The 27364-nt window shown below is 32.1% G+C and overlaps 1 protein-coding gene across 1 annotated transcript in view; it reads right to left on the bottom strand.

Moving 5' to 3' along the window:
- Smp_017730 (200-kDa GPI-anchored surface glycoprotein) overlaps positions 1 to 27364 on the bottom strand; it is a 115300-nt gene that overhangs the window by 68405 nt on the left and 19531 nt on the right. The window contains exons 3-5 of the mRNA XM_018799968.1: positions 20167 to 20394; positions 13059 to 13259; positions 1753 to 2118 (exon numbers count right to left, since the gene is read on the bottom strand). Of these exons, the coding sequence (XP_018653828.1) occupies positions 1753 to 2118; positions 13059 to 13259; positions 20167 to 20394 (795 nt within the window). The remainder of the gene's footprint in view (positions 1 to 1752; positions 2119 to 13058; positions 13260 to 20166; positions 20395 to 27364) is intronic.

Genomic DNA, 27364 nt, shown 5'->3' with positions numbered 1-27364 from the left:
AAAAAATAACCATTCATTACACCAGTTACATCCATATTTATATGTACTTTCATTACCGATTTTTCAAAAAATTCTCACTGTTATTATCAATCTACCATTTAATTTCATATTGAGAACAATACGCACACAACTTAACTCTGCGATGCAGATACATCCAGCTGACAAGTCCAAAATAGAACGAAACGCACATCGCGGATTCCACTGGTAACCACCATCCATCTCTGCTTGTAATTATTAACACAGTTTATCAATGATCAATCCATTTTTTTATGTATATCTTTACAAGAACAATAATTTTCCTCCATACTGTTAGACACATAGACAAATTCCTAACACATTTTGTATAACTAAGTATTTGACAATTTCTCATCATTATTATCACTCTATTCATTCATTTTATTCATTTACGTGTACACTAAATTCTCATTAACCTCTACAGTCCAAATGTCTTCAACTAAACATTTCTATTTGCAAATGTAAGCACCAGTGAGAAATTATCAAAAATACGCAACTTTCTCATACTTTACATGTACGTAAATAAATTAGAATGAATGTATTGAGATGAGGTGAGTATATATGGGGAATTGAATGGTTTCGTTCTGTTTTGTAATCACTAAGCAGCTGAATATATATGGATACTGGTTTTGATGTCTGTACTGAGATTTAAACTCGATATTATTCACTTCAAACGTGTTAAACACTAGGCTACCGAGTTCAGCTAGCCATCGACTTATTTAACGGTTGTGAAAGTATTAGGAAGGGTTTGTAATTTTCTGTTGTTAATACTCAAGACTGTGATAGGTCAGTCTCTCTTATCATTCTTACATCCTGAGCGAATTACCTTAATTTAATGCGACAACATATTTTTTTTAACTATTTTTGATAATTTGGCTCAAAGTGTACTCCAGAATGAAGTTTGTAGTGTCTATAGAGACACTGTTCATGTAATAACAATAAATTGGATTATTCAGTGATTTAATCATTGCTACAAAAATCTGTGGAAAATCTTTGTTAGCAGAAGACATCAGGTAGATTTCATGAAATCTGATAAGCTGAATAACAAAAGCCATGTTCTAGTCGTTTGAAATTTATTGAACCTATACTGCATTAACCTTAATTTATGTATACCAGAAAGACCAGTTGATTGCATTGTTACAGCATTTTTCTCGACAATCTTTAGTTTGTAATTTTGTGAATATTCGTCCCCCTGATAATATAACTCCTAAATGATTAAAAAATATTTAAACATATTCTTGACAGTATTATCAAAGATCTATTTAGTCTCACTTTAGAATTACGTAACAAAAATTAACTATCCTTAACAAAGAAAATTTTCCCGTTAGCGAAACATTCATCTTATTGAATAGATTATAATCATTGAGACTCAAGCGCTAATTCACTTATCAACACGTAATTATGTACAATAACGAGAACGTTAGTCAACTACTCATAAACAACCTAAAATCTGGCACATATGTGCATCAGTCTCAGTTGCTACACAGCATTAGCATGTTGGGATAAAACTATCAAGGCAAATGTCATGGTTGTAGTAGTAGTAGTAGTAGTAGTAATAATAATAATAATATTATTATTATCATTGTTTGTAGAACATATCAATAACACAATATGATTAGACAAGAATAAATTCGTTGAATAAAAAAGGAAACACGAAACATTCACAAAAATCAAAGGTTAATATTTTTATAAAAAATGGTTGACCAAACCATGTATTTAAAAGGATGAAAAACTTACTTCTTGGCATGGTGACAATTAATTTCTCAGCATTAGATTGTATTATTCTTAATTCTGTCATAATTTCGCTGAACTCTGTATTGATTATCCCTTGATTTGTTAACTGTATTTTCTGATTATTATCATCATTTGGTGATGTTGATAAACGAAACAGATTAAGATATTCACATCGTACAATATGACCATTCATAGGACATGATTTATCACTACTTCTGGATCGACGATAACTATCATCGACATCAAGTAATACATTCGATGTTGAGTTACATGATTGCGCAATACAACTAATTTGTAATACATTTTTATCAACCATAATTGTTTTATCGTCTTCTTTCGATGGAATTATTTGAATTTTAGGATAATGAACTGCGTAAAAAATATACAATAAAAATATAAAATATGCAGATAAATAACAAACAGTAAGTTTAAAGATGTAAGTTGTGATCGTGTTCCAATAAACATTGAACCTGTAGACACTGGGTTCAATCCTTATGAGGTTACTTAAATAGTATCAGTTCATGATCCAAAACTATGAAAACCACTAGGAAATAATTAAATGAGAGATTATAAAACATTACATGTGTTAAATAATAATTACCAGTGTTCGTCACATGTTACTGATGTATGACTTGGAACAAAAGAAAAGATAGACTTTTGTCATACATTCCTGTAAACTTGAAGTAATTGATGCTCACTGTAGAATTTAAACCATCATCATCGAGACTCATAAGCTGAGATATTAACAGTAATCTATCCTAGAACACGATAGAATTCTATCATCACTAACATCACCCATTACTATATATATATATATATATATATATATATATATTATTGAACTTCTCAACAGTAAGCATTTACTACAGCACCAGGTATGAAGAGAAAAAGCACTAACGAGTCATGGCACCTCCCTAACCATTTGATCACTAGGTTATTATTTAATGATACACATTTTCAACTTCAATCAATTCATGATATAATGCGACAATTATTTGACCCGAACCGTGAATACTGGTCCATTTCCAAGATATCGTCCAATTCTATCAGTCACAACGGAACAGTAGAGCCTCAAGCAGATATTTAGAACAGCTCTTTTTAGAACATTTCTAATTACCGAACTAAATAGAATATTTTTAAAGATAATATTCAATTTTTCTGAAATCCAATATTAATTTATTACTTCAGAGCATTTATTGTCATAACCCAATAAAACAAAATATTGAAAGTTTATTACATATTGACAGATATGAAAAAACTTAAAATTGACAATTGAAGCAACAAACTCGTTCAGTAGTTCAACGTTAAACGGAAAAAGAAGTCATTTACGAAAAAGTAGAAAAAAAAGACAAATATATTTCCTCTTTTAAATACGAAAGTGTGAAGTAACACTGAAAACAAACAAACACTTTAATGAAGAAGTATAAAGTGAACGTAAACGAAATAAAAACCACTTCACACTTTAAAAAATAGTAGAAAGATATATTTCTATTCGTTCGAGTATAACAATTCAGTTATATTCATTAAACACTTAATTGTATCATCAATTCAAAGAATTTATGCAGTGTACAGTTTATAGGGAGTTTAGGATACTGAAGAACCTGGATAGGAGTGTAGCTGTATCAAACGAGTAATAGATTTTATCCGTAGTTAATGTCAACTACCCATTATACGTTGAACCAGTAAGGACCTAGTAAACAGTAAATCTTTATCTTTATTCTCAGTGTGTTCATAATAGTGTTTAATTCTCACTCAATGTGTTATCAATATCTGTATGATTTACAAGGTTGATAGACTTTTATCAAGCTTCTTCTGACCCTGGCAAGTAGACGTCAAGTGATAGTACCAGCCATATATATTTTCTCGGATTAAATTAGTTGATTAAAAATACAATTTACACTTGTATACTACTAGCAAGAATGTTTTACGGCTATTCTACATATTATATCCATCATTACATGATCCGTCCAGCGGGTATGAGAAGTCGGCTACCAAGGGTTTCGCAGATTTTTGAGAACACAGGCGATTCATCAAATGTTGAACGCTGTTTGTAGAGATTATATTACAAGGATGATATTCAAGAGACCAGAGGAACTATCGACTGAACGTACGGGATCACATGTGCTTTCCGAACATTAGTTCGTTGTCCAGGTGATATCTGATGAACTGAATTTGCGCAAAGCCAACTGTGAACACGATCACGGGAAAATGAAAGAGACAAGAGACTAACTTTTGATTACTTCCAGCAATGTTTCGAGCGGTGAAAACATAGGTGAGACGAGCTTATTAGCAAGAAATAGCCATGTACCTTAACTTTTATAAAATGATACTTTTATGACCTCAGTCCACATATTTATTGTACAGAACAGTATACTTGTCGTTATTTGAACAACAAACACATAAATTTGAAGTCCAATTTTACTGTTGACATAAAAATCGAGTTTATCACACTTTCAATTAATTACCACCTCAGAATAAATATTACGTCCCAAATATCTGTTATTGCTTTATCATAAAAATATCCAAGTGACCAGTGGAGTTCAACTGTCTCAAGTATGAGACAGATACCCGCCCTAAGTAATAGAAAAATGGTTGTGCAATGTCAAGGAGTTGATTGAATTTAGAAATATACATCATTCGATACCAGCTCAATGGTTGAAATGTTAAATGATCACCTCGACTTTGAAGTTCCTTGATCATAGGTGTGCACTCCCGAAGAGTACCATATTTGGAAGAGACAGCTACCTAATCCTTCATGGTTCTCAGTAATTGTCTAATTAATATTATTAAGTGATGTAAACTACAAATAATTGTCATATTAACATGTTTAACTAGCTGTTGTTAATAAGAAAAGATGTTTTATTTATTACTTGACTAAATTGCCTATTATTATTTTTTTATTTATCAACAATCAAATACTATGTTTATTCACAGTTAGTTAACATTTTATTACTAACAATGTGTCTACATACCGTACTACACAAAATCCACACAATTTACATTAATAAATTCATAAATAAATGTTCACCTTGAGAAACTTAAAAATCACATAAACAATACCAAATGTATTTGTTGTTTAAAACATAAATATTCTCGCGAAATATCTACATTATAAAGACTCTTTAGATAAATATAAGTAGTATGTGATTAATATATGATTTATCACTATAGTAAATAATTCATTTCGCCTCATACAATTATGAATATTATCCGCACGTACACACACACACACAAAGAGAGAGAGATTTATTTAGTAGTAGAGTGAATAATTTTTTTTAAAAACTATTCTTACTTGTCAACATGTTAATTTATCAAACAGGATAACACAATTACATGTATGTTCTGTTCAGTGTATTTCGAAATATCTCTAATGTATATCCGTCCATACAGTTTACAGTTATGAATAAAATATATAAACAATGATTTACTGATTCATTGTATAATCGAAACAATGGACGTATCATTACTACACTTTTTATACGATTAAAAAAGTACGGAACTGGAAGTTAACTTCAATGTGATGAAAATCTCTAACTTGTAAAAAGTACTTTAATGTTATATACATATTGTATATATTAAAACTATATATATTGTATGATATGAAAATATTTATTGAACCTCGAAACTGAGAAGATTAACTTGGGTTGCATTTTTACCTATGGAAAATTAAATAACTAGACGTTTATGATGTATATGAAGTATGAAACAACTCTTTGTATAAAACTTTCTTCCAGCAGACTATAATTACGCAAACGCTAATAAGTTGCTTTAAAATAAATCTACAAAATTCCAACTAGAAGTTACTGCTGTAACAGTAGTGAGAAAACCATTATCACTAGTGTATAGACACGTTGTATAGTGAACTCAATGAATTCTAAGATGTAAATCTCTGAATTTCAATTCAGATTGCTCTGGAATCATAAGGCATGAAGGTCCTGTGCTTCAGACTCTGTCAGAGTCATAGGCGGGGGGAGTATACTGTTGAAGAGTCCTGTGGTAGAATGAAACGGCTGTTCAATGTGACTTCAGATTTGTAACTTCATTCCATCATATGATGAGTGGATGACCGAGACCACCTTATACAGTACTCAAATATTTATTGAGTCTGAAATTCCCTTCTACTATTTTAGCTTTCTGTTCGAATATTATTATTAATAATAATATCATATCTAATAGTTATTAATAATAACATTATTACCACCATATGTGATCATTGAAAATTCTAATCTCACCTAATTATACAATAAGAGTTTGTTATCTTTTTTATATCATTCACTGAAATTCGTAGCTATTATGCTACAAATCACGGATTCCTATGTAAGCAACAACCCAGTCACTCAACAAACCTTATACCAAATTTCCATGTCAAGGTGCACAAATGTCAACAAAAACTGATTAATATTCAGTCCATAATATCAACAATGGAATCAGTCAAACGCATAATTACTAATATAAATTGAATGTCTCTTTGAAAATGCTGATAAATATGTCATTTTAATTTTTAAACAGTATATTCAGTAAGTCAGCTACAACGTAGGAACAGGCAGATATATATGCATCGGTCTAAGCTGCAATACCTCATTAGCACAAGATGAACACCGAATTCATAGAAGTAGTTAATTTAATGGTGGCAATATATAAAAAGGAGATTGTATACAAGGATATAGTACAGGAAGAAAAAAAGATATGAAGCAATCTTAATCTCACAGTTTAAGGGAAGACAACGAGTGTATACACATATGCCATTGTGATCGATTCTGAGCCATGTCACACAGAGTCTCTAACCATTGGTTACGATAGTCACGCCGACCCAAACCAAGTAGTCTGCACCTACCAACATGGCTCAGACTAAAAGTTAGTGACTTCAAGCACTGATACCACGTTTAGGTTTGGCCGCCACTAACTCTCTTCCAACCATCGCCAATACTAGTCACCATAGAGCGTCATGGTATTCACTGTTCAGGCATACGTAACACGTGGCCCAACCATCTCAGTTGATGAAGATTCACAATCTCATCAACTGATTGACCATCATTCCCTAATACCCTGAGTCTCACCTCACTATTACTTATCCGGTGATCCCAGCAGATGCGAGCAATATTTCAAAGGCATTTGTGGTCAAATACTAGTAACTTACGAGTATCTTCTACCCTTAATAGCCACGTTTCGCAGACGCAAAGCAGAAAAGAGGAAGCTGCTGCACAGTATACTCGTCACTTAATTGATAGACGGATATCTCGTCTTCGCCATAGGTGACGTAAGTTGGCAAAAGCTTTTTGATTCCGTGGTGAGATTTCGTCAGACACCAACCCATTAGGTTTGATAAGACTTCCAAGATAAGTGAAGTTGTCGACGCGTTCGACTATTTCACTCCCTATCTACATGAATCTCACAATCGGCAGAATTCATAGAGAATAATTTCATACAACTTTATTTATGATGACTTGTAACTGAATTACATTAAATGAAATAAATTGAGTGGTAATGTGAATATTAAATGTAGTAATAAAAGTCAAATTCAATTCACTGAAATGATGTTAATCCAACATCATTGCATAAGTTGCCTACCTTATCAATTTTTTTTAAAAAAAAATAGTAAACAAACAGACTTGCATTCGTTGATAGACAGACAGATAAATAAAAAGTTAGATAATAGAAAAAATGTAAACGTTAGACAGAGATTACAGGTGAAAATTATTAAGATCTTTTAAAAAATGAAGTGACAGCATTGTTAAAAACAATTTACAGTAAATTAAATAGCGTCTTAAAATGCTTCAATAAATTTCAAATCATTTAAATACTTACAAACAAAAAGGTACGAGAGAAACATCGTTGTCGACATTTTGACGTAAAGAAGAATTTATGAATAAAAATCTCTATTTATGTCAACATTTCTTACTTCACTCACTGATTCAACGAATTTTCACTGAACAACTTATTGAGTGGTTTTTTACATGTTCACTTTGAACAAAGTGAACTGAAACAAAGACTGATTGTAAGCAAAGACGGATAGTGGCGTTCTGGATTCCACTGCTAGCCACTATATATCTTTGCCTATAAAAAGCTTGTGACTTAAAGCAATATCGAAGCAATGCGCACAGGATGCACATTTGCCAATAAGAGACTGATCAATTGCAGTCCTAAACAACGATGGGAAGATACAAGCAAACAACACCAAGTGAATTTAAAGACTGATTGTTATCTAGAATCTGTGCATGAAAGGTGAACACTTGATCTGTTTAATATGGTAATTTTTATTATGCGGTGACCAAATAAATGTATCCTTCCAATTTTTTATAGTGAGAAGTGGAAGTCATTCGCGGTTGAATTACGTGCAAATAACTTGAAAATACTGACAACCTTAAAATAGCTTCCTCGATTCTGATTGGCACACCCTCACAGAATCCTTCTACCGATAACATTTGCGCAGACGGATTTTCAAAATAGGTTGTTATTAATATATCTGTTTCCTTTCAATAAATCAATTTGTGGATAGTATACTACTAATGAAAATATAGCACATTAAACTTAGAATTCATTAAATTGATGTGAATTCATCTCTGCTTGATATAACTGGATTATTGGTCTCTCATTACAGTCACTTGAATAGATGTATATAATAGTAAGAATTAATTCTATTAGTTGTGTGGGAGAATCTAGTATACTGATTGTTGGAGGGGAGCGACTTTATGAGTTTTTAGGTTGTATTCAGCACAGATTAACCTAATTTTGGATGACATCAAAAATCAGGCAGCATTAGCTTCATACTTTTGGTGAAGTTTTTGCTGCTAGATATGAATCCCCTAGGTTCGATTCGTAGAGGAATTCTGAATGAAAAGTATCAAAGAGTTCTCTATTAGGATAAAAAAGCCGTCTAGAACTCTCCGGTTTCTTATAGCACTCCCATTGACATTAATTTGTGATAGGTACAATGTACTGTGGTTATTGATTTATTCGCTTTGATTGCATAATTAACAATGACAGGTTTTTTGTCTGGGTGTCGTTCTTTGCTTAGCTCACAAAAGAGAGACGGGAGGTATCATTCAATTGATGTGAACTGTCCTCAATTCAAGCCCCAGTTTTCTTTATATTTGTGTTTTTTATTCAAAATGTTGGGCTGTGCTACACTGAACAAGCTCATGGCAGGCAACTCAGTAATAATTCTAGATGCTTGAAATGCAATCTTTAACGATCATTACAGTCTAACATAAAACACTTACTCAGTGAATGAACAAAAACATAGCTGAAAGTATTAAATATAACATACCGTCTGAATACAGGAAACGTTTTGGATACACTCCGTTCTGGGTTAACAATATATCAAATCTCTCCATATGAGGAATCTATGAGTCCATTTTTAAACCAGTCATCAATTATTGTTGATGTATGATTATGAGGACTTGGTTACTAATGGGACAAGAGAACATGTCTACACAAGTTCTAGCAGATGACTGACAAAATGTACAAAATAAAAATGCAAGTTTCATCACGTTCTCGTTTAATCCATAACAGTTCTAAGCCTATTTCACATTATACATAAACAATAGTTTCACTGATCACTATTTTACGCAGGTTGTAGAAAAACTAGATGAAAACCGATGTATATCATATACATTATATATATATATATATATATATATATATATATATATCATTATTCATCAGTGTTACCAACTAAGGACACAGTAGAAGAAGCCGATGGTCAAAATTAACATGAAGATAACACAGTAAATCAGTGTCATAATGGAAACAATATTTTATAAAAATAGCACGAAATGCATACCAATACACGAATACAGAGAGAGGAATATGTTTATGGTAGAGCAAAGTATGACACATGTTGCTCTCTCTCTCTCTCTCTCTCTCTCTCTATATATATATATATATATATATATATATATATCAAACTGTGAACTTAAGGTCACATGTGAAATTATATTTGCTATTTTTGGAAAAGTTAATTTTGGATTAATCAACAAATAATCATCGTTATTAACCTAAGTGAAAGTAATATTTATTAGATAGATAATCACAGGAAATCAGAAAGCCCTCGGTAGTTGTTTCTTTCGCATTGTATCACTAGTCATATAAAGTTATCGCATTTATCGATAGGTTTGATGGTCCACGATCCTATCTCACATAGAGGTCTTAGGTGCAAGTCGCTAATGGATTTCCAAACTGCAAGAAACGAAATGTCACTTTAAATGAATATCATAGTATTGCCTTCGTTAACAACAAATTGAACATATTTTTGGATAATAGCTAGTACTAGAATATATAGTGTTCACTCTGACCAAACCAGGTCATATCAATTGCATGCAACCTGCATCGACATGCGTGATCATTGTGGTACTTGGTCCAATGTATCAACCACTTCAAACATTTAATTATTACTCACTAAGCTAAAACAAAAACAACCGCAATCAATGACTTGTTAAACTGGGTATAATTCACATAGTTAATTGTATTGATGTGTACTTTTCCAAAAGAAAAGACTCAATTCTTGAATGTGAATATTACTACACTAGAATTTAGGTATATCCAAGTAGCAGGTGACATGTCTCAAATTACATTACTAATCGCTATATTCAAAATATAAATGTTTTTAATATAAAATTCTAATAAATTATTTTCATTGATAATTAACTAACTTTAAATAATTCAACATTTATCCAAACGAAATGAATGAAAAGTAACCTCTTTCCTTTTTATCAAAAGTCAGTTGTTCATAGCAAGTACAATGAACAAATTACACTTACATACCATATATTGTACACATTATTAATTAAAAATTACCGATATAATTATTATTTCATAATGTGTCTTGTGGGCGTAAATCTTGTTTTTAACAAGAAACATTTAATAAATATTTTCATTTCTAAATAACTACTAATTAGGCATAAATCAACCATCTTAAAAATCATTAAACATGTGAATATCAGTAATTTTTAATAAAATGTAAACTTTATTATGATTTAGAAAAACGAAAACTAATGAAAAGGCAAAAATATGATACAATAACTGATCAGCAAACCACCATAGAGATTCTGCATGAAATTTAAAATCGAATAGCCTTCAATTTTCAGTGTGAGGTTAATCATCTTTTCCTCCAATGCTCAATAAATGTGTAATATCTAGCATTTTCGAGTATATAACTATTCATTTAAATGATGAGTGCTGAGTATGAGAATATGATTTTCATTAAGAATTTCACTTCAGGTATCTAAAGGTGTCCACAAATTGTTTTTTCAACACAACAACGTAGCGCATTCCAATTTATCGAATGGAAAACACAGTAAAATGAAACCTGAAATTTGGAATGAAACCCTCGGTGAAAATCTTCCATTTATATGCAGCACTCGCCATATAAATTAGAGGAAAACTACCGGAGAATGCTTGATAACGCAAGCATAATAAAAATTAAGAAACTGAAGACCAACAAACAAACAGGTAATAACTCTTTGTAATTTACCACTAAACAATGAGTGGTAGAAACCCGTGTGCAGTGTTCAGAATGTTCAAAATTGGAAGGATACATTTATTTGGTCACCGCATAATAAAAATTACCATATTAAACAGATCAAGTGTTCACCTTTCATGCACAGATTCTAGATAACAATCAGTCTTTAAATTCACTTGGTGTTGTTTGCTTGTATCTTCCCATCGTTGTTTAGGACTGCAATTGATCAGTCTCTTATTGGCAAATGTGCATCCTGTGCGCATTGCTTCGATATTGCTTTAAGTCACAAGCTTTTTATAGGCAAAGATATATAGTGGCTAGCAGTGGAATCCAGAACGCCACTATCCGTCTTTGCTTACAATCAGTCTTTGTTTCAGTTCACTTTGTTCAAAGTGAACATGTAAAAAACCACTCAATAAGTTGTTCAGTGAAAATTCGTTGAATCAGTGAGTGAAGTAAGAAATGTTGACATAAATAGAGATTTTTATTCATAAATTCTTCTTTACGTCAAAATGTCAACAATGATGTTTCTTTCATAACTTCGTCTCTCCGTAACTCTCCAGTAAATTTATAAATAAAGATGTTATGGATGATGTTGAATTTTCAGTAAAACTATGTATGATTATGAGAAATAATCAGAAAGAAACTTTTATTTGTGTGAATGTGTTTGGATTAAGATGTATAATGTAGTGTAGTGATGGTTCTTTACAACTAAGGTTGGAAAATGTTTAGTGATCCTTGTAAACCGAGCAAAATTAGTGAGATAACTTAACACAAGCACAGGTTTTGTTACTTCAATTGTGAAACACGTTTTATTTCAACAGACTGTTTAATGTTTTATTGAAAAGTGACTTAAAATTTATATCATTTGAAAATCAATCAAGATAGTCACCATATTTTCCAGAAAAAAATGAAAGTTTGTCTTTGAATCATCTTCATGTAGAATTTCCTTTTTACATAATGATAACAGCTAACCACATCCAAGTGTTTGTATGTAGTGATAGTTATTCAGTTATTAAAATAACTGACAATATATCATGGAATAAGACCTGTTAAAATCTGTCATGGTGTGGTATGATTTTCTGTTATGTGATATATATTTCGATCTTAACATGGAGTTTTAAAAGTGTGCTACCTATCATTTCAATATCATACCATTAAAATACAATCACGTTGTCATGTTTTCCTATAAATAATGATTCCGATAGCGGATTTCAACTGATCAAGAAGGAGTGTGATTAGTTATTCGTTTGACTAACTCTGTTTTCATGGTAACGTGGCTGAAGGTGATTAGAGAATGTACCTGCTAAACTAAAGATAGCAGTGCGCATCCTTCAACTGAACTATAATAGTCAGCTCACTGATGACTTGAAACAAGGTGTTTTTGAAGGTCTGGTGAGTAATCCTGAACAGAAGTGAAGTTTGGACTTGTCGAACGTGATACAGTTGTTACAATTAATACTGGATGACCATCACATTATGTTACTAATTGTACCAGTAATATTAACTAAGTAGTTCTTACGATTAAGCATTCATCATGGGACCTGAGTATCTTCTACGCAATTCACGATTTGCTCGTCGGTGCGCATCGACATAGGTATGAACCTGGTTATGCGTTGCTTACGACTGACTGACCTCACACATTACAATGAATACACTTAAAGCGTCGTGTCCATTATGCAGTATACTTTTCTAAGGTAGCTTCTAAATCTCTATCTAATTAAATATATTTGAAATTATTAAAAAATACAATGTTTCTTATTTACTCTATACGCAAAGTCAAATTAAAACACACATGAGAAATAGCTAATGAGTCATAACACATACACACACAGAAAAAAACACTTACATGGTAATCCATAAACATGTAACTTATAAAGACCTTTTACATTCACCGTAACATAATCAAATGTATAGCTTTCTAAATCTGTAGTTGGACAATTATATTCTTTAAAATTGGCACCATCATTATCAGAACTAGCTGTCAATGTACAATCATTTTGAAGATTAATTATTTTCGTCAATGATTCCATACCATTGAAATGTAATGCTGTGAAAAAAATAAATTAAAACAAGTGAGAAAATGATATAGAAATACAATTTTCGATGCAAACAATGTAAAACAAAGTAAGCTAACCGATGAGAGCTAAGTGTATTCTCATTGTAGAAACAAACCACATTTTGCCATTAGTTCATGACCATTAAATTTTAAAGATTCACACGATTACTGTTGTGAAAAAGTAAATAAACAAATAAGACTGAATAATTCCGCAATAACAATTTATCGATAGGATTGTTTTGTGCAAAAAAACAAACAAGCAAACAATACAACGTGGTTAATCTTTAGTAAACAATAATCAAAGGAGACTATAGTAAAACCGGAAAGAAATAGAATTATATAACAAACGGTTTCACACAATAGACGAATAATAAATAATAAATGAACGATAATCTATGACCAGATTTAACAAGAAGCCAACCAAGTTTGTAGTGTTGTCTAGTCTTTTCAAGTGAACTACATTAAAGTACAATTCAACAGAAACTAACTAGCCGGAGTGTGTGTAGGTTAGAAATAAGAAACAAAATAGTTAAGTTCACCAGCGTTGTTAAATACATTGATTGATTCTAACATGAAAAATGATGTGAATAGTGGTGGAATGGATGAGTGTCTATTTTACAGTTACAAATATACAAGATAATTATAAAGAATTGTGTCAACAAGTAAACATGTATTTAGACCTCTTATTAGTTGGCATCTATCAACAAATATATATGTTGACAAAACTTTAATTCATCGTCGCGACAATTAAACCTGAGTTACGGTGTAACAGTCGGAGATCCTACCACTGATGTAGTCAGGTTACGTTGGTAATTATTTAGTAATAATGTAATGCAAATAATTTATGTTAGGTGATTGTAGTTGGCAGAAAACTGTATGGAAATGATGCTCCCTAATGAATCCACATTGGAGCCTCGACACGAATACCTCATCAGTAGCGTTTCAAACTGTGGAACTAACTGACCCTGATTTAAGTCGTAAAGGGATCATCAATTTTATGGGGTTTCTTGCCGACTACCTGAGTATAATTGAAGTCCGAATACAGTGTATTCTAAGTTAAGTCATCCAAGCTACTGGTGTTTGAAATGCAGCTATATCGATAGAATATGATCAACATTAACGGGATTACTCATATATACATATATCTCTATAGACATATATTCTTCAAAGTCATTCGGAGAGATTTTACAAATATATTATTCCTATTTAATGTCTTACTCAACACGGCGCTCAAATACTGTGAAACTATTCGCTCTAATTTAGACGAAAGATCTTATGTATCTATTCATCTTTATCAGTGAGTTTATGACTTTAATTATTTAGGTTTTTCCTCGATTAGATATTTTGACGTTCAATAGTTTCTCGGAAAACAAAGACAATATTAATTTAGTAAGACAAATGGAACTTTATGGGTTTCCTTAAAGCTCACACAATAGTTTTTCCATATGAGTTTCATTACATTAAACATAAGAGATCTTTTAGAACTAATATCATTAGAAATCTTGAAGATGTTTTCATTCATTTGTTGTTTTTAAGAGTTACATATTTCTCCCATTTATTGCAGTTTTCTAGTCATAGGTTCCATATTTAGGCTATTTTACTTACGTCTATACTAGCACTACTTCGGATAATTTGTTATTCATCCTGATTCGCGTGATAAAATGGGTCAAGACTCATGTTGGTTAGAGTTGACGATAATGTTTATTCGTATATTATTCGTAGGTGCATTGTTTAAATTGTGATCTAAGCTGAAGTACGTCTGCAAAAGTGCTGAATTCATGCTTTATCAACTGACAATAATTCGGCACAAATCTCTTCTTGAGTATACTACTTTAAAATTGAGCTTATATTAAAATGAATATATATTGACATCTTGTTATTAATTCAATCTATCTTACAATACACGTAGTAATGTCCTATCCATTATAAAACATTTTTTTCTTAATATCAGTAGTATAACTTAATGAACCAACTGAAACTAGATGAATCACTAAGAATAAATAAACACTGAACAACTTTTTCGCCCTGCCGTGGAATATTTTTACTGTGTACACCCATCATACCGTCAGGGAGCGAAATGAGAATCAATTTGGTCTCTTAGTGACGCTTTACGACCAAATCTTAGAGGTCCATGAAGTAACACTATCGATGAGATTTATATGAGGACAAAATAGTTATAGAATCCCCTCCCTTCTCTATATTCATCTAATATCAATTCATTATGTCACCTATAGTTGAAAACTTATATTTTTCATTCTTTTTACAGATTAATGAAGTAGTTCTAATTTTTTTTCACCTCCTCTTCGTCTCTACACGCCGTATTATAAATTTGCATGTGGTAAACAAAATAAATAAACCTTGAAGTTAGTTAGTTCACTTGTTCGGCTGAGGTCAACATTGTTTCATTCTATAATAATAGAATGTTGTAAGGGTAAAATTTGTAAAATATACATTTCACATACACTAATCAAACAACCGATACAAAACTGAGTAGTATATATATATATATATAAAGTGCCAATCGTTAAATTATTTCCAATCTCAAATCAAAGTGAAGGGTGTGACAAGTAAAAGTCTTACGAAATAAACAAACAAACAAACAAGTGTACTTAATAAGTATAAAAATGAATAAAACAAAATTTGTGTACACATTCTTAAACCACGCCTATTGAAGACTGTTTATATGAGATAATATTATGGTTGAAACAGTTGAAATAACAAAACAAAACATTTACAAAACTAATTTTGCATAATAACAATGAGACATTAAACTAATTACAGAATAAACGAAATGGTGATAATGTATTAACAGATAATGCTTAAAGTATATGGAAGATCATAATATAGGAATTTGAAGCTTATACTTGAACATATGACTACCAGTCAATATATAGAAAATGCGTACTATATTAACGTTCCACGGTATTTTAATTCAGATACTCATTTACACATTGCGTAAACGTTTACCCAGCCTGGTATGAGAGTGAGAAGACTAAGAATGAAGAGAAAGTTGTAGTTAGAAAATTGAATAAAGTATATGTAAATCATGGGTATACATATATACATTGTGTACTTCCGACCCATTCAAGAAAATGTAAACTATGATGTGATGAAAGTGCATAATCGATTTCAGCTAATATTGTACCTTACCATCTCTTATCTAGAGCTTAATCCTGAGACACAATGTGAGTACAGCCACGGAGTTCATGTGGTTTCAATCAGTCTATAATAGGACCTACAAATATGTATCGTTCAGCGTTACCAGACCACATATTATCAAGGCAAAAAAGGAAACTAGAAGATATAGCCCTATTGATTGGATTCGAAAAGTAACTTGACGCAAAATGTTGAGAAAGATAAAGAATTCAGTTTAACTGCGCTACTGTGACTGATTTTGCTGTCATGTTACCTAACATGTCCAACCATAGAGATTAGGACTATTACACAAGGTCTATCATTATCGCAAGTATTAAATCCACGAATATTAGAGCAATAGTTAATAAATGACTTCATGAATCGATACCATTTCGATTATCTGACTTCCTCTAGCATCACAATGTATAACCAACATCTCAAAGACATGATATCTCAATTTGAACCTACTTCACAAAAAGATAATTTACAGTGATTTATCAGCTAAAATTAGTAGCATATTCAACGAATCTTGTCCCATTAGCTTATAAAGTGTAGAAAATAGGATAGATATTACTAGTTTTTATACAAAAATGATAGGTAATAGCTCAATATACATAATGCTATACTTGACAAATAAATTATCCTAAATTAAATTGATCCTTTTACAGTCACTCCGACATTCCAAATTGAAGAAGTATGAACTGAAGAACTCGTAGAAGATGCTTGTAGATTGATACATAAGCTCCCCATAAACTCTGATGTTTTTATTACTATGTCTTTCCATCGTTGAAACCATGAACTTATCATAGCTAGACCATTATTAGAAACCTAAAAGCAATCAATAGCAGTTTCTTCAAAATGTGGCACTCCTCAGTAGTGGATATCCACGAGACCGCACGCAGGAATCTAACCTAAAAACTTCGGTTTCATGCGCAAACGCTTAATCCTCATAAAAATGAGCTGGCGTGCAAAGGTGTTAATTCCGAACTTCAACCAATCCATGATCTTGCGTAACCCTTCATCCATTGCCTGTAGTGGATAACTGTCTCCACTGGTAGGCTTCTCACTAAAACTCCATCAGTTACATCTTGAAGTTAGTCCTTGTTATTTGGATTTTATAGGATGCATTATATTTCCGCCCATTTTTTGTTCTAATTTAAAATGAATTAAGCCATTTATTGTGGCCAGAGAATACTAGATAGTAAAAGACTATAAAACTTTGGGTCTATGAAACATAGATAACATGTGAATGTAATCCAGTTATTTTAAGACAGGTGTCTTTGAAACATTTCTTACGAATGATGAGACCAACGAATACGTAATGCTGAATTGAAATATAAAGTTCAGACTAAACTAAGAGCAACAATATTTATATATTTCGTTGTTCTTTCTTTGTTCAAATTTATCAGTCGACCAAGCTGGAATAATTAGGATTTGGAATAAAAGTAGGAATGGGTGAGTGAAGTATATAAGTGATGTTATTCCATGAATTAATCGATTGTCGATCATATTCACGGTTCGTAGATTTAGACTTCTTAATTAAACGTATAAAATAGTGTATATACATGTATGTTGAAAACAGATTACACAGATATACTTTCGTTAGCTCTTTACCCCCATCTATAGAATTCGATCAGCGCTAAGAAAAACCAGAAAATCATGAAATTGCTCACTACTCAGTGATTAACCAATTCTACTCTTTGGTTCCTTCTAAAACTTAAACTTCGTGTAATTCCAAACTAACTTATTATCCAATTTCATTCATTCTTTAAGAAATTTATTGACGATAATTAGATTTTTAATGCATCCAATGATAATAAATCCCTCTTCTATTGTTACTCATTATGTCCGTAAGCTAACTGGTAACGTTACGTAGTCATTAACAGCTCTATGACCAGAAAGTTAGTCTTTTATGCGAATTACATACTTAATCGATTCTCTGTGATAAGTCAATAGTTCTAAAAGAAATAACTCCTGAATTAGTAGTCGATAAATGGGAAACTAGCGTAGGATAAGGGAGATGGTGCCAACTTTCCACCTACTAGCCAATATATTAGGTAGATATATAACCCTGCTACATTATAGTGGTATTCTTTGTTGTCGAATTGCTAACGGAATCAAGGGATTACTTAATATGTGAAATCAATATTCAAGTTTTACTAGTAATGGTAATTGCGAATGCTTTTTAACCCATTGAAAATTTCGTATAACCTTCTCTCTTTTCCATTTAGATCCTACTACTTTCAGTCCGCTAATTTTCCGTACACCTGAAGATCATGTTGTCGTCACTATACATACTAAGCTGAAGTACTATTTCAAGTTGTTCTACATAAATATTAAGTTTTTCCCCATACTTTATCTTCTTCTTGTGTTAGGGGTTAGTTTTTTAAGTGTTGTGTATCAACTACCGTTATCAACTCAGGAATGGAACTGTTCGTACCAAGAATAGTTCACTAGTTCCTTGATTCGTAAGTATCGTAGGCCAACTGAAAACTGAATATTCCGGTCGTATTTATCGGATATCAAAATAATTTGAAACCAATAGTGTTTTGCAGTTTGATAGTTGACTATGAAAGGAAATAATAATATGAAGAAGAACTTAGGATTAATCTTGGACTGTTCGTCTATCATATGCTCGAAAATCAAAAATTAAATGAAATTAATTTTTCTTCTTTCAATGTGGTTACCTACAATGGAACAGTAGCAAACACACTTTATTCAAGAAGACTTTGGCAAAAAAACGGTTGACACTGGTAACAAGTGATTTGAAATAATTCAAGGAACAATAGCTCTTGACTTTCCGTTAAGAAAGGAACTTAAAATGCATTACAATAAAAGAAAATTGAACGGGAAAATGAAATAAGGAGTTTTAAAAATAACCTGAACAGGTGCAGTTATCGATTAATAATGTGCTTAATTTTTAGAGTGAAGGAAACTGTTGCAAAAAGTTTGAATTTCTAGCTAGTGCAATAGACTTCATATAATCGTCTACAAATATGAAATGACATAGCTAATAATATGATTAGAGGCAAAAATGAAGCGCTTTTTTGTACCTTGAATACTTTTCACCCTATGTTTATATCGGTTGTAATTGTATGCAATCATTACACATTCACGACGCCATACTAGACCGTATCTGCTACGTTGATGTAATTGTCAGCCTAGCCTATCTTGATGACATACTCGAACTATATTGACTAGAACATTTAGTTTTTATTTGTTCTTCCATTCTAGGAGGGTCGGTTGGAGGACAGTAAGTTTCAAAGTAACAAATTAGGGTCTAAGCGCGGCGTCTTACTGACCGTTGCAACGGGTTGTGACGAAAATATGGTGTTTCCTTCAGACAAGCAGCGTCTCTGATGATGCAGCCTTCCCATTACAGAAAGAGAAGGTTAGAAAAGGTCAACCTTGAAAATACCCACCGTTGCCATACCTTTCAAATCTTCACTACCAATGATAACGACTTTAAAGTACGGAGCTAATGAATCAACAAATATTTACAAAAAACCTTTTGTGATTAGCATCAAACAGTTGTCCGTTGATCTGTGAGATCAAATTCTCATGTCGTCGAAACCACACCTTATCCGGTTTTCTTTTCAGGACCATCAAAAAAAAATATCCTTGCACTGCTTGAGCAACCACGAAGTGATAACTGTCCACACACTTTTAACAGAACTCAAGATTGCCTTGTTATCATTAAATCTTTGTTAACATTAAATAATGATGCTAAAAAATTGATTTGAATAAAACAAAATTTACTTACTATACTCTTGTGGCATATCATCTCGTTTTGATGTTACAAAGTGTACACTTGTTACTGAATATGTTTTTCCAAAATAAATTGTAACATTACGATCATCAGTAGCTGCCAGTGCAGAACTTTCTGTCACAGAACTTTCGTCATTCAAGTGCCATAATAAGCCATTACATGATTCCATAGATTCCGCAGGAACTAAATGATCAACATATGGCTTAAACAATGTAATATCATCTAAACGATTAAAAAAATCACAAAAAATGATCAATTGTGTAAGTGAAATGTAATTATCTGTTAAATGATCAATTTTTATTTACGAACCGAGATAAGGACTAAGTATACAGCTAAGTGCAATAAAGCATAAAAGACAATCACACCAAAATTAAAATATTCTGTACTCGACTGCATGAAATCAAGAATAAATGTGGGAGGCGGGAAGTAAAACGCTGCTCGACTCACGGTTATTGAATAAACCGCATAATCTTGAACTAAATATACACTAATATTCATATATCTCTAGAATTAAGGTAAAAAAAGAACACATGTATACAAGCATCTTATCAATCACCAAACTGAAGTGAATTGTACTATTCACCTATTTACCACATGTGTAATTGAAACTAAGACATTTTAGATATGTTGATAAACGGAAACCTTGTTCTACCTATTTTGACTTGGACAGCCAAATAATAATAGTGTCAATAAAAATAAGTGAGTTATTTAACGTTAGAAATTTTTTTACAGTGAAGGAATTATTGAGATAAATTTTGTAACACTGTAACGAATTTCTCTTCAATGTACATTCCAATAGTAAATATTTAAAAAAGATCTTTTGTATGTTTTTCAATTTCATTATCTGATCGTTAGTTTTCCATCGTGAAAGATTGCCACTAGGTTAACTGATTTAACCATTTTTTCCACGAATTGTATACTGAATGCATGCATTACATTGTAACTGTTTCTCTTTACTTAAAAGGGTAGACAAGGTTGATGGTAGACTAATAACTGTAGTGTTGCCGTTCAAGTTCATGGTATAGATAAATTTCAGTAAATCTTAATGTAGTTGATATGACGAGACGACACTCGCAGACATAGAAGAGGTTACATGCAGATAAACAATGACCACCTAGATAAAACAGTGCTGACGCGAATTCACTAGTTAACATTCATAATTATGTGATATGAATAAGATTCATATCATAAAAGTGTGGCCCAGGTTGTACGAAGTACACGAATCTGTACATGGCTGTTGAGTTGCATTATATTTGAAGTGAACATAATTGAGGGTTCCTGGAGGAATAAGTAGTCTTGTTATGCAATGAAACCATCGTTTATTGTTGTTGCTTTTCTAGATGGTCATTCAGCCTGATGTAAATACACGGTGTATAATATCGCTCGAAACATTACGTTGGTCACTGATTATTGATCAGTCAGTTGTAAAAATCATAGTCCTACAAGAGGTTAGTCGAAACCCAATAGCTCTTACTTATAATATCTGAGATTGTAAAGCCGAATACCGCTGGTTTAAATCCCACAGGAAATATCACTAGCCCCAAGATTGTTAGGTATGTCTAGCTGACGTGTACAAACCAACTAGCCCTAAATCCATCTCTAGGGATTCCCACCGACTGCGTTCAACCACTAAATAAACTCAGTAATCTTTATAAACCTCTAATAGTAATAATCGGTCAATTACCATTAGAAATATATTGAATATATATGTTTATTTAATTTGAAAAATTACAGATAGTTTATAAAAACAATATCTCTGGGATATATATGTATACATAACAAAAGGAATATATACGTGTAAATTTACAAAACGATGGTCAAGATATTACTACAATCCTTCCATTTTCTCTTTTTGAAAAATTGAATCTTAATGCAAGAATTCATCAATTTTAAGGTAATTTGTTCAGATTATTTTTCTTAAATAATTGATCATCATTTATCTTGCACTTTGGATTAGTTTTAATAGTAAAATATCAAGATTAAGTGATCCTAGAACTGTATAAAATTCTACCCATTCTCAAAAATGCAATAGCAACAGAGATAACAATGAAGAATGAGATAATTATCACTTATGTTTTTATATTTCAGAAATACGTAGTCAGTCAAGTGAATATAGAAAATGAGGTTATGAAGACTTTACAATACATAAATGGCCGAGATTAGGATTTGTGAACGATCTCATAGAGATAATGAGGTGCTCTTGAGAAACTCCAATCATTTGGTAGAGTCATACAGTTGTGTGAATCAGAATTGGGAGTTAGAGATAGAAGTTAGGGCTAACAAATAAAGTTAGGATATTCATCACGAACTGGTATCAACTATAATATTTAAACGTTATTTACCTGGATAGATGAATAAATTTCGTGATAAAAATCAAGATTTGCTACCTTAGATCTAATTGGTTCTTTCAAAAATTATAGTATCACCTATTAATCGTATCTCCTTTAAAAACTTTCTATTTGTGACAATACATTCCATTGTTTAATAGCATCGCTGGTAGTTCTCATAAGCCTGGATATCTAGTCGTCTGGTCGTTTCACATGTGATCATCTATACACACATGGTACCCAAGTCAAAGACTCATGAACATTTTGCTTTTCAATAACGCATCTACAGTTTTCAAATAATGATTTCTGATATCGTAAGGCCACAAGAATGTTGAAGATCTACAATTTATCAGAACTCATAATGTCTTGATTGGAACGATGAAATATCTTGCTTGATCTGGCAGTTAAACTGCATTTTCATTCCCCTAAAAACGACTCCACATTCAAGTAAATAAGTATCGGATTAGATTAACATATAGAATATTCAACTATCCATTTATTTCAAGTTTTCAGAGTTATATCTCTCTAAAATTAAGAAGTTAGTCAACTAACTAGTAAGGAGATTCTCATTTGCTCTTCTGAACTTTCATTTATTCATTGGCTGAATTACTCGTGTATGTATGAAACTGCAAACAGAAAAATAAACGAAATCTTAACTTTACATTGCGCTTTTTCGTAATACATCCAAAGTTCCACAAATGTATTCTGTCCAGCACTTTTACCTATTTTTTATTTATTAAGTAGATGAGTATCGTTAAAGTGTAATTTTCATCAGGGAGTTCATCCCAAACCTTAACGTTACCATAGAATAGATGGTATGTGGTTAGCAGTGGAATGTAGAACGCGCGTTACATCCTATTTGGGACTTATTGACTGAGCATACCTGCACCTTGTAATTAATGTCCACACTCTGGGGTTCAAACCCAAATTTCAATTAAGATATCAATAATAGGATAATAGTCTGATCCATTATCAATCAAGTTAACTTTACGATATGTATTTTTATATCCAGTCTGTTGAGGTATGTTACACTGATATATTCATTGTAGACAGTTACAGATAATTGTAGACTGCTGAAATGAAAAGCTTCACTCTTACAACATACAGAATTCACTCACTAAATGAACGAAAGAATAACTATCTGTGCTTGATACATACAACACAGTTACTGGACATGGAAAACATTTTTTCTCAACAAAATTTATTACTTACAACAAGCTGATTTTACTGCTTTACAAATTTATTTGTCTTTTTTTCCAGCTTATTGATTTGTTTGATAACTGGCACATTTAACAAAACGGTTATCACTACTTCGTAATGAGTGGATGAATGTGACAGTTTTCGAAATTTTTGACAAGTAACAAATTAATTTTGTCTAGAACAAGGTGTACATAGAACGAATTTAGAATGAAGGTCACCTGTCAGATATATATATATATTACTTGAATATCTATACACATTTATCACTTTCTCAAGAATCTACTTAAGAAAATGATAAGGAAATTAGTGATTGTGTGACATTATTGATTAATTTAGAAACGCTGAATCCAGTCAAATAAAGAGAGCATGTAGTAATAAGGATAATAAGTGCTTGTGTGTGTGTTTGCTATTTGTGTGGATAAATATAGACAATTTTTCTCAAGCAATAATTTTACTCCATCCACACTCCATAATTAAACTACAGAAATTAATCAATACACTTCGCCAGTTGTGTAATCTCTGTATACATGTGTTTATATGATGATCAGACATAAAGAGCGAGAAAGAATCTATGACACTGTAGTGTATGCAAATATCACACTGTTTGTAATGTAAAACCGTATGATAAGGTTAGTGTATATATAACTGGATTTATGTTCAGACTCTAACATCGAAATGTATGGAGTAAAACTGTTGGAAAGTATAGTAACAAATGGCCACGACCTTATATTTAATAAATTAATTAAACTTGTAAAGATCACGAACAGCGATCAGTTTAAACATCTGAAAACTAGAGAGCAATGAACAGCTGTTTCGGCGCATAATATAAGTCTCTTAAGCAGTGTCCACCTACATTCTTATTAGACCTCACTTGACAAATCCGTCGACAATTAAACAGATTCACATTTCTAATTTTAGTTAAATTGTGATACTGAGCAACTATCATTCTATTAGCATGGGTGAAATCTGCTTCACGACCGAAACAGACGAATCCCACTCGATTATAACTTCTTGGTAAAATTCTAGGAAATATTTCCGAAGTCAGTCACCAGTGTGCATATGAAAACTATTAACGGAAGACATGGATAGAATTTGTACCGACTGGCTGACTGTATTAATGAAAGATCATTGTAGTTTCAAATCTACAACTTTTTTGAGTTTCCTTATATCATCGGCATTTGTTAAAAACACAATATTTATTTTACACAGTAACTTATGAATAATTAAAATCAATCATTAACCTTATTGTTAACCATGTTCCTCATGTATATATATGAATAAGAAATAGAACTGAAAACTACATTCCTAGACGACTGATATATATATATATATATAAATATATATACATATATATATATATCGTTTACGTCAATTAAAGCATCTAGTGTTTAATTATCTTTTGAACCTCATGCAAGTTATTTGTGTTATTAGTTTTGTGATTTCCATAAATCATTGGTCATGAGAATTTGTGTAGATAAATCTAACCTCTCATTAGCATCCAAAAGCATTTTTTTATTGGCTTGGATATCTGACGATGAAACAAATGACCTCTTCAACGGATAATGTTACATTTTTTTATCAGCTCATTCTTTTGAAGATTACGCTTAATTCCAAAAATATAGACAGTGCAGAACCTAGTATAATTGTGCATATGTTCAAGCATGTCTTACATTCACACAGAGAGAGATGTGAGGCGGTGGTGGGAGGTGGACATAGGTTTTGTGTTATTCGGCACTCTTCAGGATGGTGAACCTGTAGTCTTCACGACTTCATTGGGGGTCAAATATAGAAACTTTTGAACCAGCGTTGAATGTTTACCAATCACATCACAAAACAGTTGTCCAGTACTTCCTAGTTCTGAATAATTGTTTATTAACCATAAAACTTAATAATTTTCACAAAACCCCAATACTGGAGAATAAAGTGTATCGAAAAAAATATTATCGAACTCAATATTTTTAAGAACATGAAGACTGCACACAAATGCAACCATTCAGATTATTTTTCGGTCTGTGTCTTTATAAAAAGGTTTAATACTCAGATTACGGATGACTAAATTGTAAACCACATGCACTGACAGGTTGATTGTATCACTTTGGAAAAAAGCAAAACCTACGTTGATTTCTGTCTAATTACTATTCCATAGTAATAATAACAATAATCAAGACAATAACAGCAGGAGTGAATAATTTTTCTAGGCATATATGCGTGTCGATAAATATACATCGGTTGTGTTATCTGTCCCGTCTGCTTCAACACTAAAAATAGATAATTAAAATTTATTGTCCCCTAAAACCACATGGCGGAAAACGTCAACTAGACAATGTGCTTCGGGTTTCTCATCACCTAAAAATCAAAATATAAAAATTTCGAATGTTCCCTTATATTGAATAGCACCAAATTTATTTATTCATTTGTAAAGGTTAAGTGAGGAAAGAAACTGGTTGTAATGAAAATAATAAATTAAAAGAAATTAAAGAAACACAAAATCGCAAGCAGATTTTGTCATCAAGCTTTAAGCAAAGTCTCATGATTATTGTTGAAATATAACCTAAAATCTATGGAAATATTCAATGAGCCTTGTTTATTTTTTTGAAAAGGGACAAATCTCTAGTAGAATGCTGTCATATTGTAACATTTCACGAGAAAAACGTTCAGTGGTCGACTTGTTGACGGAAAACAATTTAACAAAACATGTTGATGTTTGCAGCAACGATAGAATCATGGCTGCTGCACTGATATGAGAAAAATCAGAACACTTTGATTGGTTTATTTTGAAACTAGTCGAAGCTAGAGGGAGAAAAGAAAAGATGTTACAAGATACCTTTGGGAAGAGACAATCGAAATCGAGAACACGACATTTAGGTTTCTTGCGTTATATGGAAATACCGTGTATGTAACGCATTCGAAACCTCACGCTATTAAAGTCTAGTTCCTCAACTCCTCCAGTATACAAGCCATTTTACGTTAGACGCAAACCTAACAGGGGCTGAACATTACACGTATAACTAGTGGTAGGAGTAACTTTCCCATACTGCCCACAACGTTTAAAATGAAAGACGAAAATTAGTTTTTGTCACCAATAAACAAAAATGATGGTGTTAAATTTTTGAAGTACCGAACTTTTTCTCTGTAGACTATTTATAGCAGGCAAATCGATACTACCTATAAATCCTAACCCTTAATTCTAAAACAAACCCTAACTTGGTGGCACAACATCTTATAAACGAACTAAGCAGATGGTGCCACTTTTATTTTTGAGGCGAAATTCATCGGTCGCTATGGTTGAAGAGCACTTTTGCGTTACGTTGGATACCAGTTAGAAATGAAAACTCTGACCGTAACCTTAACTAACACTACGGTGTACCTGAGAAGACCGTCAACATCATCCGGGATCCATACGACGGACTTCACTGCAAAATTGTGCATGGAGGAAAGGTGATAGATGCTTTCCAAGTGAAGACCGGAGTCAGACAAGCATGCTTACTCTCTCCTCTCTCTTCCTTCTGGTAGTTGACTGGATTATGAAGACCTCTAAACTCTGCCCTGGGAGTTGAAGGAAGAGTTATGATACCTCATGGTGAAACCCGAGATTCTTCGGAAGTCACGAGGCTGATATCCCTTCTAACAACCAGAGCAACAATTTTTATAGGTACATGGAACTT

This window comes from Schistosoma mansoni, chromosome W, assembly GCF_000237925.1.
Source record: "Schistosoma mansoni strain Puerto Rico chromosome W, complete genome".
NCBI classification, from domain to species: Eukaryota; Metazoa; Platyhelminthes; class Trematoda; order Strigeidida; family Schistosomatidae; genus Schistosoma; species Schistosoma mansoni.
The sequence above is the reverse complement of the archived record's forward strand: the minus strand, read 5'-3'. Positions and strand labels throughout refer to the sequence as shown.